We start from the raw sequence: 14,389 nt of genomic DNA, 5'->3' as shown, positions 1-14,389 counted from the left end.
TGCATAATAAAAAGAATTATGCAGACTCGACAGACATGTTGGAAGCTGTGTGAAGGGAAGCTTCACGCAGCGGTTACTGAAATGCTATAAAACTAAACTAAGGCAGGACGAAGCCAACCCTATTAACTTGCCAGACAAAAAAAAATAAGTTTTTACCTACCTACCTTCCTACCTAAACGTGATGTGTACACTTGTCTTTATTGCCATTTATACACAACGTGCAACCTCTTACAACGTTAATGTTCATACACCGTACCAGTGACAACACTAATGTGACGCAATGTTTATGCTTATACGCTGCACCGTCTGCCGAAATGCAAACGGCAGTTCATGCGAATGCGCACTGATGGACGCCGGCGCAGTGAAGTCACGAGAAGGAAATGTGACGTTTGTCGGGGGATGAATAATGAGGACATGGGAATGTTGATAGAAGTACGCCGCGAAAGGCAGGGGTAAGGTTGGTAAGGTTGACTACTATTTCTCGCGTTTCATTTGTTCGTCCACGCCATAATGGAAGCTGGCGCGCGCGCACACGCTCTAGCGTGAACGTAATCGCGCGCGCTGGTGCTACATACGTGAGACAACCGCCTATTCGGCGATAGCACCAGTCACCATGGTCGGGAAAGTCTGGGAGGTTTCGCTAAGGAAGCTTCACTTTCTTAAAGGCAAAATTTATGCTGAGGCGGCTAAGGACCAGTACAGCCTGCACACAGGCTCACAGCCACGGTTAGAGCACAAGGCGCTTGTCATCGCTGGAACGGTTCACTGCCATGAATGCAACACGCATATCCCAGCAAGCACCCGTCGCATTCTGTGGGAATGTGCGGCCAGCGCTCAGCTAAGGCTTAAGCTCGCCGACATCCTGCCTCTGCGACTTTGACTTAGCCTCGAACAGAGGTATCAAAGCAAGCGACCACCGGATGAGACCAAAGAGATATTTATTATGAGAGAAAAGCTGAGAAGTCGGCCTGAGATGAGACCAAGATTCGCTATCAAAGCAGCGAAGACGTGACGGCGACACACATATAAAAAATGCCACAAGACAAGCGCTGAACCAACGAGTGACAGTGTGTAGCACTCTGCAAGGAATAAATACAGAATAAATCTGAGAGCGCAGCCTCGTATTACATGCACAGGCCAAATCTCTCAAGAAAACTGACTGCGCAGATAAGCAGGGTGATTATGTATGTATGTATCTATCTGTCTATTTTGTATCTAACCGTTTTGCCGCCGACCATAGTCGCTGGGTAGTCCGCGGTCGAATGGGTAGCGCTTAGGGCTGCTGTGCTGAGGTGACAGGGTTGGAAACCAACCATCGGACCAGCTTGGGTTACTCAGTATGTGCCAATGTGTACATACGGGTCACTATTCAATGAACATTCTATACGCCGTCATGAATCACTGTAAGATGCGAGACTGGGTATGTTCGAAGGAACTCTTTGGCGCCGACTTGGAGCAATGTGTATTGCCACTTGGTCTGTGCAGATATTCAATGAACCCCTTTGACGCCAACTTGTGTAACTAGGTATGTGACACTTGGAATGTGCTGCTCTATACAGTGACGAAAAAGATCCCTTAGATTTGTCCAATGGTGAGCGGAATCAAACCCACGTCACAAGGGCTCCTCAAGGACAGCAACCCGGCGATAAGCAACTGTCCTAGGCCTAGCACCAGTGCACCCTCAATAATTTGCTGTAATAACGTTTCTAAGAACCGGTTAGTAACGGTTTATGTTCCCGGAAGGTGCGTGTAGCGACGTCGTAACGCAGACTGTGGTCACGTGGGATCAAGATATCGCGACGTTTTGGAACTAGCTCCGGCTGGCTTGGTCGTCTGCTATGCGCTTATATACTCATTACAGTCATTTCTTTTTCTTTTTTACGGCAGCCCGCCGACAAGAATGTAAACAAAGGAACGATAGTGAACAGGTAAAACGCAAACTACCGACTCGCATTTATTTGAAAACGTTTGGCATAATAAAACGAACACTGGAAAAAAAAAGAAAACGATGAAAGGCAGTCATGATCGTAGACCACGTGGCACGGTCTTCAACAGCCGCTCGAATAGCATTTCGTCTTACCTTTTTAATCTTATAGAAGGAGCGCTGACAACACTCGCCCGGCGGCAGTTAATTCCGGATAGCATGGCGTACGCTTACGAAATTTACATGCATTCCCTTGATCCCCGACCTTCGCAGAATTGACTTGTCTAAGGCAAAGAGAAGGAAGAATTTATTGACGAAACGCAGAAATGTCAGCCTGAGGTAATATCCTCCAGCCGACTACTCAACTCAAAGAAAAGGGGAGAAAAAGCGTGATGGGTGGAGTTACGATGGCGATAGGCAGAAAGGTGTGATAACTTGGACGTCCGTGTCCAACGAGCCCGTTCACAGCCTTGAATCTAGGCCTGCGTTAAACATTTCTACGGGAGCCTCAATGGCTCACTTCGTTGACCTTATGACCGGCCAGGGACCAGAAACACGTCTTCACTCAACGGTGGCCTATCGTTAATTGACGTGTCTATAGGAGTATCTGACGTCATCTTCCTAGAATTGACGTGTTTACGAAGGATTCTTCGTTTTCAAGCCCCCAGGATTGTTGCCATCATGCACAGTATATACGTCTGTTGGAGCCATATATTACCTGCCACGTAGGCTTCCTGTGGGAAACTTGCGACTTTAACGACAACTCTGTACTGCATTTATTTCGCGACATTTCAATTTCGTTTGCCTTTTTGCAGGGACAGGCAACAAAAAGCAAAAGTATCTGCTCACTTTATATTTTCGCAGTATACGAGCGGTCAATACCTCAAGGTGTCCAACCCTTACCTTTTACCTAGAATGAGTTACTGACTGTTAATGTTTATCCTAATAAATATATACGGATAATACAAGCAGGCAGTTGACTATACAAAGAAAGGCAAGGACGGGACAAGATCGGTGTCACAAATGAAACGTTATTGGAAACAAAACGGGGCACATAAGTATCAACAACAACGAAAGAAACGTTCAAAAAAGCTGAAAAAAAAAGTGACAACAAGACAGTGACGCTTGACAGTGACAGTGAAGACAGTGACAATATATCGTACAAATCCTTCTACGTCAGTTCAATAAATTTGAGTGACACCTTTAAGTCACGTGCAAACGTACTGATCTTTTTTTCTTTACAAATCGATGCAAACGTCGTAATTAGTTGGCACTACAATATGCACTAATTATTCATATCGATCTATAAGCTTGTGCCACCTCACCGCCGCATTCAGATACTCATCTATTTTATCTATAAAAAAACAGCAAACGTCCCAATGAATTTAGGCTAACACGCATTAACACGCATTATGTCATCCGCCGTCACATAGCAATCTTAAACACGGCACCCCAAAGATCATCTCCAATTTTCATTCAGCGGCGATTCCTCAATGTCTCTCGCAATGGCCGCTCAAGGGCTCATCTCGAGATCGGCGACGCTGTAGAGGTGGTTAGCGATTAAATATATCGTAAAGTGCACAAACTTATGGCGCGAATCGTCCCGCAACAGAAGATCATATATGACGTCTTGCACGATTCTGGAATACATAGTTTATCATGCTAACTTTCTGATTTTGCCAGCCGGTCATGCCCCCACGTGTCTACAGCTCAATATCAGAGCTCAAAGATGCGAGACTAATGGTCACGTCCACGTTCAGGTCGGTGCCATTGCTGAGCCGCTCAGCGGTGCCCATGTCGAAGGTAAGGCCGTCGCCGCTCTTGACCGTCTCGGCCCGGGAGTGCAGGCTCCGGGGTTTGGCCTCCCAGGTGAGCCGGTGTTCGGCGCCGCAGAGCCGCAGGCGGTATACGAAGCGCCGCGCTTCGTCGCTCGAGCCCACCAGCAGGACGACGCCGAAGAAGTGGTCGTGATAGTTGTTCCTCTTCTTAAGCATCACGACGAAGTCGCGGCCCAGGCACGACTGCAGCGCCACCCAGCAGAAGGCCTCGGCGCGGTTGAAGTGCGTCGCGGTGAGGACAAGATTCTCGCCTATACGAAAGGGGAATAAAAAAAACAAAAGAATGTTCATTAAAAAATAGTGTTCTAGTTTCGCCCGAAAGGCGAAGCATCTATTGCCATACCAAATTAGTAGACAACCATACGAACTAAGCAGAGTAGTTTTATCGGCCATAACAACTTGTAAACATTCGCTTACTAAATTAACAAGCACGGTGTAAGGCGCGCACAGGTAAACATGAACACATCTTGCTCGATGATCGCGGAAACTCGCTGTCAAAACGCTGGAGTGAGGAGGCGCAGCAGCAACATCGAGCGAATTGACCTTCGTGTCGTTTCTCGCTTCAACGAGAACATCAAAAGCACTGCGCATACGAAGCTACCGGCACTAGTTGCACTTTGTCCGCATCGCAGATCGCTATGAAGATGAGGTCCGCGCGGGCGCGCACTTTTTCCACGTCGCAGATCGCTTTCAAGATACAGCGCCCGCGCGGCCACCGCCGGAGTCTGCAATGGGAACATTAATGTGCAATAGGTTAGCGAGACCAAAGGCGGCTTAAGACACGAACTTCTTAACGCCATGCCATGCTAAACTTTTCCGAGATTCTACCATTTCACCCTCTCCCGTCCTTGGGCAACTCAGCTATCCTCGTGATTAAAGTTTGTTCTTTCTGCTCACTCGTACAGAACCAAATTCGACGTGATTCACATTAGCGTCTCTATCGCTCTCAATATCTTCACCGATAATCGACATCTAGGAGCACTGTACACCTTACATTATGCTATTTTCTTCTGGGCATTTGTACTGTATTCTATCTCTTTTCTTTCTGTAATGCCCTCCGTCCATGGAGGTATGGTAGGTAAAAGTTATTGAAGAAAAAATTATTTGCAATAATTAATCAACTAGGCTGGCAATGCAAGAACGCGCATGAGGATGCATAGGTACGACGAGCATGACGGCCACCGACAGAAAATGCCACAAGCACACAAGAGCACCTTAGCACCAAGCGAACGTTTCAGAGAAAGCAGCGCAAACGCCAAAACGGCGCGAATCCATCGTATCGACTAATAAGAGCCACTTACAGAACCGCTTGTCATTCAATCATCTTCAAGCAGCAGTTTTATTCTGTCGTTTGTATTCGGTTTAACGATACAGTATAATATAGTACATTCTTATTTATGATAACCTATAGTCTGTAGTTTTGCATTTTCACGTTAAGCGATAACAGCCACGTAGATTCCCTTACTCCTCGTCCGGTCTAAAAGCAAGACGTGAAGAAGTGAAGCTTGTTTGATAAGCTTCCTGGCTCCCGTAAAGTTCAGTACGATTTACGTTACGTTCTTACGTAACCTACAAGCTGAAACCAAATCATCAATAGCAGCACTCCTGTTAGGGTTAAATCTTAATTCGCAGGTTCATGTGGGCTAGTGGGATAAAAGTGCACTCGTACAGCTCGGTCCCTCACCTTGCAACCGTGGAATGAAGTCGTGAGAGCGAAGAATGTGGTCCACGACTTCTTGCAGAGGTCCTCGCCACTTGCATGACTTCGTGCCGAGCACGCAAGGACACGGCCTGAGGAGCGTGGAGAGAAATCACACCAGAGCAAATCACTGCGTCATCTTGAAATGTGCTGTGAGCGGATGCTCCAAGGTTACGGGGGAGGAGTTTCAACCCCGCCCATAGATGTCTAAATACAGGAAACACTTGAAGAACAATTCAGGTTAACAACAGATAGATGGCCGGCAAGTGTGTTTTGCGCGACTTACTGTGCTTGTAACACATAGAGCTTCTAAGAGAGTTTTACCTTCTCAGTATAACGTTATTAGCGTTCACAGAATGGGGGGTCCCAGTCATCAGCTCTCTGCGCAGCCCGCGCTGAGCAGCCAAATCTATGACGGGGTTAGCTGACGACAGAGGCACGGCGACCGAACGCGGGCGGTAAGCATTCCCTAAGAACAGGCTGAGCGTTATCGCGGTTCTTCTTTCTTTGTTTCCGACAGTTTCCGCAGTCCCCTAGTAAAAAAAATTTTTCTCCGACGATTACGATACTCCCTAATGTGAAATTTGAGCGCAGCTCCATACGCGTGTTTTCAATTCGCGACATATTGACTGGCGCGGACAGTCTGTCTCGTGCGGCACGTTGCTAACGGAACGAAGTGTGGCGCGACTGCCTCGCTGATCGGGAGATTACGAGAGCCAGCGCGTGAGTGACGCGCGGGCGCGATTCACAGCAGCCGCCGCAGAGAGACCTCCCAGACGACGCGCGCTACTCTGGCGCCATCTCGTAGCTATCGTCGCCACACTACGCTTTTCTTCTCACACTTTCACCGCGCCCTCCTCCTCCCCCGGTTTCCTCCTCGCGTCTTTCAGTCCCCCACTGCACTCCGTGTTCGCTTTCATCCTTGGCTGCGCTCGTTCGCTCGGTTACGAGGTACAACCACAGAACACCCATACAAACTTAGAGAAGGGAAACTGTACCTTCCACAGTGCAACGGAAATAAGCGTAGCGGTGGCGTTGTGAACTAAAGTATGCGACCGAGAGATGGCGGTGGCAGAATCGAAACTAACATCATCATCATTACGTAGTGAGCAATATGGCCGCTACGGTAGCGGTTCGTAGGGCTGGTCGCGCTGCTCGCTCGCTGGTTTTGGACGTTTTGTTACCGCTTTCGGGGCGGTATTCGTGTGTACTGTACTATAACATGACTACAGATATCTGTATATGTCGCCAGGTGACCGAGAGGCCTCAACTGGCAATAAAACACTTCAAACAAGTAAGCTTACATTGTTTATTGTCAATGGTGAATGAGGCAGTACATGCTCACAATTTTCGTACAGCTCAGGTGGACTTAATGTTGTGCGTCACCGAGTTTACAACATACAGAAACACAAATAACCATCTATTTAATGTAACGCAAAGCTGAAATCGAGCGAAGTTTTCTCATCGTGTTCGGCGTGCCGTAAAGAAGGGCGAACGAAGGTTCAGACAGTGATATGTATGCTGAGCTGCCCTCGTACTTCTATTGCGTACAGTGCTGCTTGACGATTTACATTCTCTGCGTTCGACGATTTCAGCTAGAGTAAAGAAAGGAATATAAAAAAATGCTCGGCAAAAATGTACTGTCAGCAAGATGAGCTCGAGCTGCAATGTCCCATTGCTCTCGTAGCACGAAGTGTAGGGGGGGGGGGGGGGGGGGGGCGTTATGCTAAATTTTACACCACATATTTTGTGCTCTGGATATTCTTCTGCTGCACATTTAATGCTCAGGTGAGTTTTCCCGTGCTCGTCCACTGTTGATTAGCTGAATGTTAAGCTGAACTTATTCTGCGAGTACATTTCAAAATCTTTTTGGGAGCACACGGCGCTCAGGTTTGTCATCTGCTGTTTGAAGAGAAACAATATTTGTTTTTAGTGATTTCTCAAGTTTGTGAAGTGTGAAATAGGCTGGCCGGTTGTGTGAGCTTGCCTTTTCTAGATATCTCTTATGGTGCAGTACTAGCCTAGTTATTGATTTCATGCAAACTGTATATGAGCCTCTTGTAGTAAACAAATGTAAAATAATGCGTATTTCCAGATCTAATTCTAATCCTAGCACTTGCCATGTTAACGTTCCCTTAGATTTTGTCATGCCATATAAATATATCGGTGTAAACATTACAAATAACTTAAATTGGACCATTAATATAGAGTGAATCATTAGCAATGCTAATAACATGCTCGGGTACTTATGGCGCAACTTTTCCAAAGCACTGTCTACTTTAGAACTACAGCTTTAGAAGACTAATTCGCTCGAAACTTGAATATGCATCTGCAATACGGGATGCCAGTCGCGTTAATCTTATTACTTCACTTGAACTAGTACACAGTAACTCTGGTAAACTTGGTAATTATTTCTAATTATAACCGTACCGCAAGTATAACTTCAATGTAAACTAGTCTAGCACTCATTCCACTAGCTAATCGCCGCAGAGTCGGCCATCTTTTGCTATTTCATAAATTTTTTTATCGCACCACACTTCATGACGACTTCATACTGCGGCCTCAGTGCATTTCAAATTGCGTCGATCATCGCAGTAAGGTAGGGATTGATTCATGTAACACGAAGTCTTTCTTTCATGCCCCGTACATCTCAGAAATGTAACCACCAAGTATCGTAGCCATCACAGATAACAAACTTTTTGCAAAACATTAGCTAACATTGTATAATCAGGAGAATCATTATGTTACAAGAACTCACTGCACTTGTTTGTTTTACTCTACTACTTTGTAACCACTCCCCTCTTTAATGCCAGGTGGCCCTGAGGGTACTTTAAACAAAAAATAAAATGAAGAGTGACTGCCAGAGTTTCAGTCAACATGAAGTGTCGTTTCCTTAAAATTGCATTAGGCGCTTTTGATCATTTTAAAATTCTTTGCATGTTCATGTAACAAAGTATCGTTGTGAGGGAGCATGTGATACTTCATGGTACTAATGCCCGTCAAATTGATTTGCACAGAGCAGATGACAGAGTTTGTGCATTAGCAAGTAGGAGCTTGCTGCACTGTTTCTGTTCTGGTCGTCACGGCTATAATGACTGGAAAAGAAACAAGTTCGGACTCAACATGTTACTTCCCCGATTGTCATAAAACGCCCTTAAAAGCAACTAAGCTTGTATGCCAAATTTCTCATTCCCGCTCGGTACGATACAGAACTGTAGACTGCTGCTTTCCTAACAGGGCTCACACCTCTCTATCTGGTAAACTTCCAAACATTTCATAGTGAGGCACGTAGTTCAAGAGGACCTGTTGTCATTATGGTGACAGTTGAGCATCTTGTGGCTTAGCGTGGGCAGCTTGCAGACCAATAATCTCTTTTGTCCGTCTTCCTGAAAAGAGAAATGACAAAGCCATGACACACATGCAAGCAAAAAATGGTGAAACAAAAGTTTGTCCCATAATGAATAAATAACGGTTCTAGTTGAAGTGTTCAAATACATACCCTGTGATGATGCTGGCCCTTGATGTTACTTCCAGTGGTGACACATTCACGGTTGACTTGTACGTTCAGAGACAATAGAGTCCAAAGGGATGAGTCCAAATATGAGCAGCGTCTTGGAGGCTGGAATCGAAAGAAAAAAGAGCCTCAATTACTATGGTGGAAGTGTGCCTGAGTTTGTGATTCATGTATGACAGAGAACAATGCACGAAACGCTCCATGACAGAAAAACACACACACACACACCAACACTGTTTTGAGTGTGCATTTCTTTCAGTGGTGTCCTTGTGTGGGCTGTGCTTAGTCAAGCCTCGATTAGATGACAATTGTTTCTGCCAGATACTAGTAATAAACTCAGTCATTTTATTATGTCTCAAATGCAGTTAATCTAACTGTATCACCGGAAGTACACTTGTCACTAATGTGCAGTGAACTTATCGCGGTGCATCATTTATGCAGAAACAGCCAAAACTTTATTATCTATGCCGTACTCATGTTAGCAATTTTAGCAACTTGGCAAAATAGCAAGAGCCTCGTTTGAATTGCTTTGGAAGGGCAATAACTTTATAATTATTATTATTTTCTACTTTTAAGAAATGACGACAGGAATCTGCTTTATCCGCCTCGCACGCAAAGAAATTCAAAGTTGAAAATGCGAAGCACTGCTTTTTTACTCACCGGCGCACAAGCCCAGGGGCTGCAAGGTTAATCCGCTTTCGTGGGTAGTCTTCAAGCAGACTGTTCTCGGTTCCAGCGATGAATTTTCGTGCTGGCCAGCACTTTCTTTTTCGAGCAACACGTCATTACATTACGCGGCCAGACGCGGCAGATCACAAACGGCGGAAGCCGTGCATGCAGCCGTTATGCTAGTGAAACACCGCCAGCTGATAAAGTTTACCGTCTTTAAACAACTTCGCTTGGTGGCAGCTATCGAATTTTATACGCATAAACTGGCTGAGATATTACTGATAACTAATTAAAACGAACCTGCGTGATGCTGCTCAACATAAACGACCACCCCGCTCGCAAATACTACCGCCGTACAATTTGAATCGATAAACGGCACGGACTGCAATCGATACCAGTGGGCTGCTGCTGATCACACGTGAGTGAGGCCTCAAAACCTTTATTCAAGTAACAAAGCAAGGAATTTAATAACAGAAGTCAAATAAAAACAACACAATACTTATTTTGTAAACAAATGACACCGTAACTGTGTTTGTCGGTTATTATATGTACATTAATAGATGAAATACTGAGCCCTGTTGAGCGCCCCTAGCAGAAAAAACACAAACTAAAGTATGCGACCAAATTACAGTAGCTCCACTTGCGCGCTTATGCTGGAACGCGCCGCGGTTGATTTTTCGCCCTCTGTGGCCATTTGGTGAACTCGAGAGTTTCCGGGGCCTGGTACAACGCCGACGCCGACGCTCGCCGCAGGAACGGGCGCCTAAGAGCGGCGCTCTAAAATGGCCGCTCCCTGAAAGCGCTGCATATTCAGGCTTATACTTCGGCGTCATACAAGGAGCACATACGTCATGACGGCACGAGAGTAAAACAATGCTGAGAAACAATACTGCCGGTACACTGGAAAATCAATCTCACCCGTACTCGCAGGAGTCTTCGTGCGCCTTCTTGGCTGCGATTAGGAGGAAGGCAGCGCAGCCCTTGACGCGGTACTTGCATGGTAACGTCGCCGTTTCTGTAAGATTCTCCGAGGCCAAGTTCCTGTTTCTCCCTGTGCGTAAATAAAGGTATCGGGAACTTTCCTGACCGTGGCAGCTGGGTCGTACCGTCTTGCAGACTAGCTCATGCTTTTAAAGAAAACAACCGAATTTCATGCCCAATGGTGATATCGACCCTCGATCACCGAGATCAGCCGCTGGATGTTCTAACCATTAGGCCACAATCTCACGTTAGTTCTAGCGCGCTAACAACCAGCTCTTTGAGATGATCGGTGTCACATTGCGTATATAGCACGGCTGAGCGAGTTTAATTTATGCCAAAGACGCAAGAATGAACGATGCAAATGTATAGCATTTTATTACCCGCTTTACAAAAAGTTGACGCAGATTCCAAATTGTGCATTGGACTTGCATACTCTTTTTTTTTTCTTTCAATGCGACGGCAATTCAGAGCTCGAAGCTTGGTTTGCTCTGCCCAGCCATCCATTCCGTTACGCCATCGTCGCCAAGCAACCTAGGTCAGATCCCAGTGCTCGGCATAACACTGACCCGTAAGGCAAAGAACAAAAAAAAAATATCTTGCAGTAACCATCTCAGAGCTAATGTCAACGTTAATGCGACAAGCATTGAAATAATCATATCGTGGTTTTGGCAAGTCCCAAAATTTAATTTTTTTGTAATAAGCATTGAAATAATGCATTGAAGTAAAACACACCACATTACGCTCCAACCCGAAAATATTTTTCAGAGGGCTTTTTTTTTTTCATTTGTTTTTCGTTGAAGCGTGGAACATACCCAGTTTCGCATAATCATTATGATACAACTTGCCGTGAAAGGAAAACAGCGGCATCGCATGCGTAATGACAAGATGTGGGCTGGGATCCCAACAACGGCAAGTTGTTTCAGTACTATTCGCGTTCTTTAGGAACTTCACACGGTTTGGGAGAGAACGAAACATTTATTTACAGAAAGGCAGGGAGGTCGGCCTGAGCTATAGCTTGCTATCTGTGTATCTATGTATAGCGGCCTATCTATATGTACATATGTATGTCCACGCCTAACCTTTTTCCGGCCAACTGGGGTCGCTAGTACGTCCATGATCAAAAATTTAGAGCAGTAGGCTGATGCGTTGGGGGAACCGGGTTTATAACCTACCATCGGACCAACTTAGATCACTGGATTTGTAACTCTGTGTACGTGGTGCTCTTCAATAAACCTATTATACACCAACGTGCGTCCCTGGGTATGTGCCTCGCTTCAATGAACTCTTTCACGCCAACTTGGGTCGCTGGGTATGCGCCATTTTTCAATGAAACGTTTTGACGCCAATTGGGTACCCCGGATTCGCCACTGAGTATGTGCCGATCTTCAATAAACTTATTTGATACCAGCACTGGGTATGTGTGACACTTATGCGCCGCCTTTTGTAATCATCATTATATAAAGCATATCACCAACTGCATACCAACCATGTAAGATAGATTGCTAAAATCAATGAAGTCGCCAATCACCTCTTATATGGACCCTGAAACGCTTTTTGAGCATAGTAAGAAAAGGTTGCCAATAGGAGGCTCCTGCGAGTATCTGAGCCAAGTATCGTTGCACTTCGTGCAGCAGAGAATTTACAATCTCGTGTCAAATGCAGTGAAAAATCGCTTGCTCCCTCCTTCGCAATGTCGTCATACAGCGTCGCCGCAAGCAGCTGGACGCACCAACCACTACTGGCTGATTTCGCGATCGCCGAGAAGATTCTCAGGACTACAATCACTGCTCATTTGAGTTAAGCAAATGAAAAATATATGTGTCTCCGATCTGCACACCGCATAAAAATCATTTCATCTTTGCCCTGCCGGTCTACGCATGACAGTTGTGCATTGCTGCGTCTGCTCGGCGTGGCCCCCGAGACGAAAAGCGTAGCGTAGATAGCGTGGCCGCCACTGGGTGGCGCCACTAGACGTCTCGCCGCCGAGGGTTTCAACCTTTGGCAGTGGCCATCGGGGTATAGACGATTTTATATTCGATTCATGGGCGCCGCCATCTTGGGCTGTTACGCAAACAATTTCTTAGTTTTATGATGTCACGTAAAATGGTAATGAAACGCTCAACGCATTTATACATCTGTTTTCATGCTTGCGAATCGACTGTACTAGCCTTAACTTCGTTGTTGAGACAGAAAACAGAAGCGTTATCAGCCCAATATGGCGGCGCCTAAACGCCTCTGTAAAGTGGTCTATTGCTGCATTGAACCCTACTGCCGTCTACCCTGTATAGCTTGCAGCGCGCTTGTACAAATGAAGCGGCAAAGAAAGCGGCTCATTGCTCGAATAACTACGTCTAACTTCGCTTGTGCTTGATGAATTCGAAAAAAACTTTGTGGGAAGGGATTCGTGAGGCGACGTGATTTGATAGTGATGTCATTCTTGATTAGTTAGAAAAATGTTCCAGGGCCCCTTTAGGGATGGAAGCACGATCAAGCTTTTTTCTTTCTACTTTCATGTTTCTTTACTTTCTTGCTTCTACTTTAATTTTTCCACGTGGTTTTTTCGTTTTCTTTGTATATTGCTTTAAAAAGTCTGGTTCCGTGGTTCCCGTTCCTCTTGTTCTGCAGCAGATTACACATTAATAATTATGGGGTTTTACGCGCCATAACTACGATATGACTACGAGGCGCGCCATAGCGAGTACTCCGGGTTAACATTACCCGCCTAAATCTAAGTACACGAGTGTTATTTGCATGTCGTCCTTACTGAAATTCGGCCGCCGAGGCGATGATCAAACGCGAAACCTCGAGCTCGGCTGTGCAATGCGATATCTACTAAGCTAGCGCTCTGGGTGCGATACAATATTTCCCGTCTGAAAACTCGAGGAGGGGGGGGGGGGGGCACATCATAACCTTCAGGTTGTGCAAGCAGTGTTGGCAGTCAAGGGGGGGGGGGGGGGAGGCAGTCCAATTTTGGCTGTTTTCGATTGGCTCCAACTGCACGAGCGAGGAGACTGGCTGACTCATTCTCGCTCGTGCACCTGGAGCCAATCGACCACAGCCGAAATGGATAGTCCACTCACTAGGTGGACTCTTCCAGAATTCCCTTCCCCCCCACCCCCTGGACTGCCAACACTGCTTGCACAGCATGAAAGTGATGGCGCGCCCTGCAACCTTTCCCTTGGGACAGACTTAGAAACATGCGGCACCTCGATTCACCTTCGGGCTCGTGACAGAAGGGGCACAGGCTGGACGTGTGGGAGAGCGAGGACGTCCTCCGGGCTCGGGATGGGCGGGATACACTGGTCACCGGTGCCATGCTTCCTCCCGCTAGTTGGACTGGAAAGAATCGCATATAGCAGCACATCCATCAGGTATACTGGTTTACGCGGGTATCGGGTATCGGAGCGTCATAGAAGTCATCCGCTCGTCCCTCTCGCGACAATGAGTGATGCCCGATCCAACTCGGACGCAATAATTTTTTTTTTTTTTTTGGAGTGAAGACCATATATCTCTCTTCCATCACGAAAATGCGGTGCGGGAGCACTCGACGGTGTTGCAGTTTTCGATGTTTGAAGAGTGTAAAAATCGGGGTCAGTGTTACACTCTAGGGCACCTTAGAGTCGAGTAAATACGGTATTGTCCTTTACACTTCTCGCAGTTTGTTTTGCCTGCTTTCGAGAGCGAGAGCGAGGGTGACGTAGCGTGGCGTCTCGGTGATGCCCTCTCCCCTCACGCAATACCGCGACCGCAGGCGGTATACCTTT

The 14,389-nt window shown here is 46.3% G+C and overlaps 1 protein-coding gene across 1 annotated transcript; it reads right to left on the bottom strand.

Annotated features, from left to right (window-relative positions):
* Window positions 1-3,191: 3,191 nt before the first annotated feature.
* LOC119454051 (E3 ubiquitin-protein ligase sina) lies at window positions 3,192-13,957 on the bottom strand. Its single transcript, XM_049667678.1, has 4 exons — window positions 13,842-13,957; window positions 10,563-10,695; window positions 5,447-5,553; window positions 3,192-4,013 (listed from the first exon to the last, which is right to left on the bottom strand). The coding sequence occupies exons 1-4, from the start codon at window positions 13,939-13,941 to the stop codon at window positions 3,628-3,630; spliced, it is 726 nt and encodes a 241-aa protein (XP_049523635.1). The 5' UTR covers window positions 13,942-13,957; the 3' UTR covers window positions 3,192-3,627.
* Window positions 13,958-14,389: the final 432 nt, after the last annotated feature.

The sequence above is a fragment of the Dermacentor silvarum genome, chromosome 5, assembly GCF_013339745.2.
Source record: "Dermacentor silvarum isolate Dsil-2018 chromosome 5, BIME_Dsil_1.4, whole genome shotgun sequence".
Classification (NCBI taxonomy): domain Eukaryota; kingdom Metazoa; phylum Arthropoda; class Arachnida; order Ixodida; family Ixodidae; genus Dermacentor; species Dermacentor silvarum.
Note: the sequence above shows the minus strand (reverse complement) of the source record. Positions and strands in the feature narration are given on the sequence as shown.

What these genes read in the sequence shown, in the direction of transcription:
- LOC119454051 (XM_049667678.1), bottom strand. Translation starts at nt 13,941, where the DNA reads ATGGCACCGGTGACCAGTGTATCCCGCCCATCCCGAGCCCGGAGGACG. An exon ending in CTTCTGTCACGAGCCCGAAG is followed by an intron (nt 10,696 to 13,841) that starts GTGAATCGAGGT and finishes ATTTACGCACAG; the next exon opens with GGAGAAACAGGAACTTGGCC. An exon ending in GAAGACTCCTGCGAGTACGG is followed by an intron (nt 5,554 to 10,562) that starts GTGAGATTGATT and finishes CACGCTCCTCAG; the next exon opens with GCCGTGTCCTTGCGTGCTCG.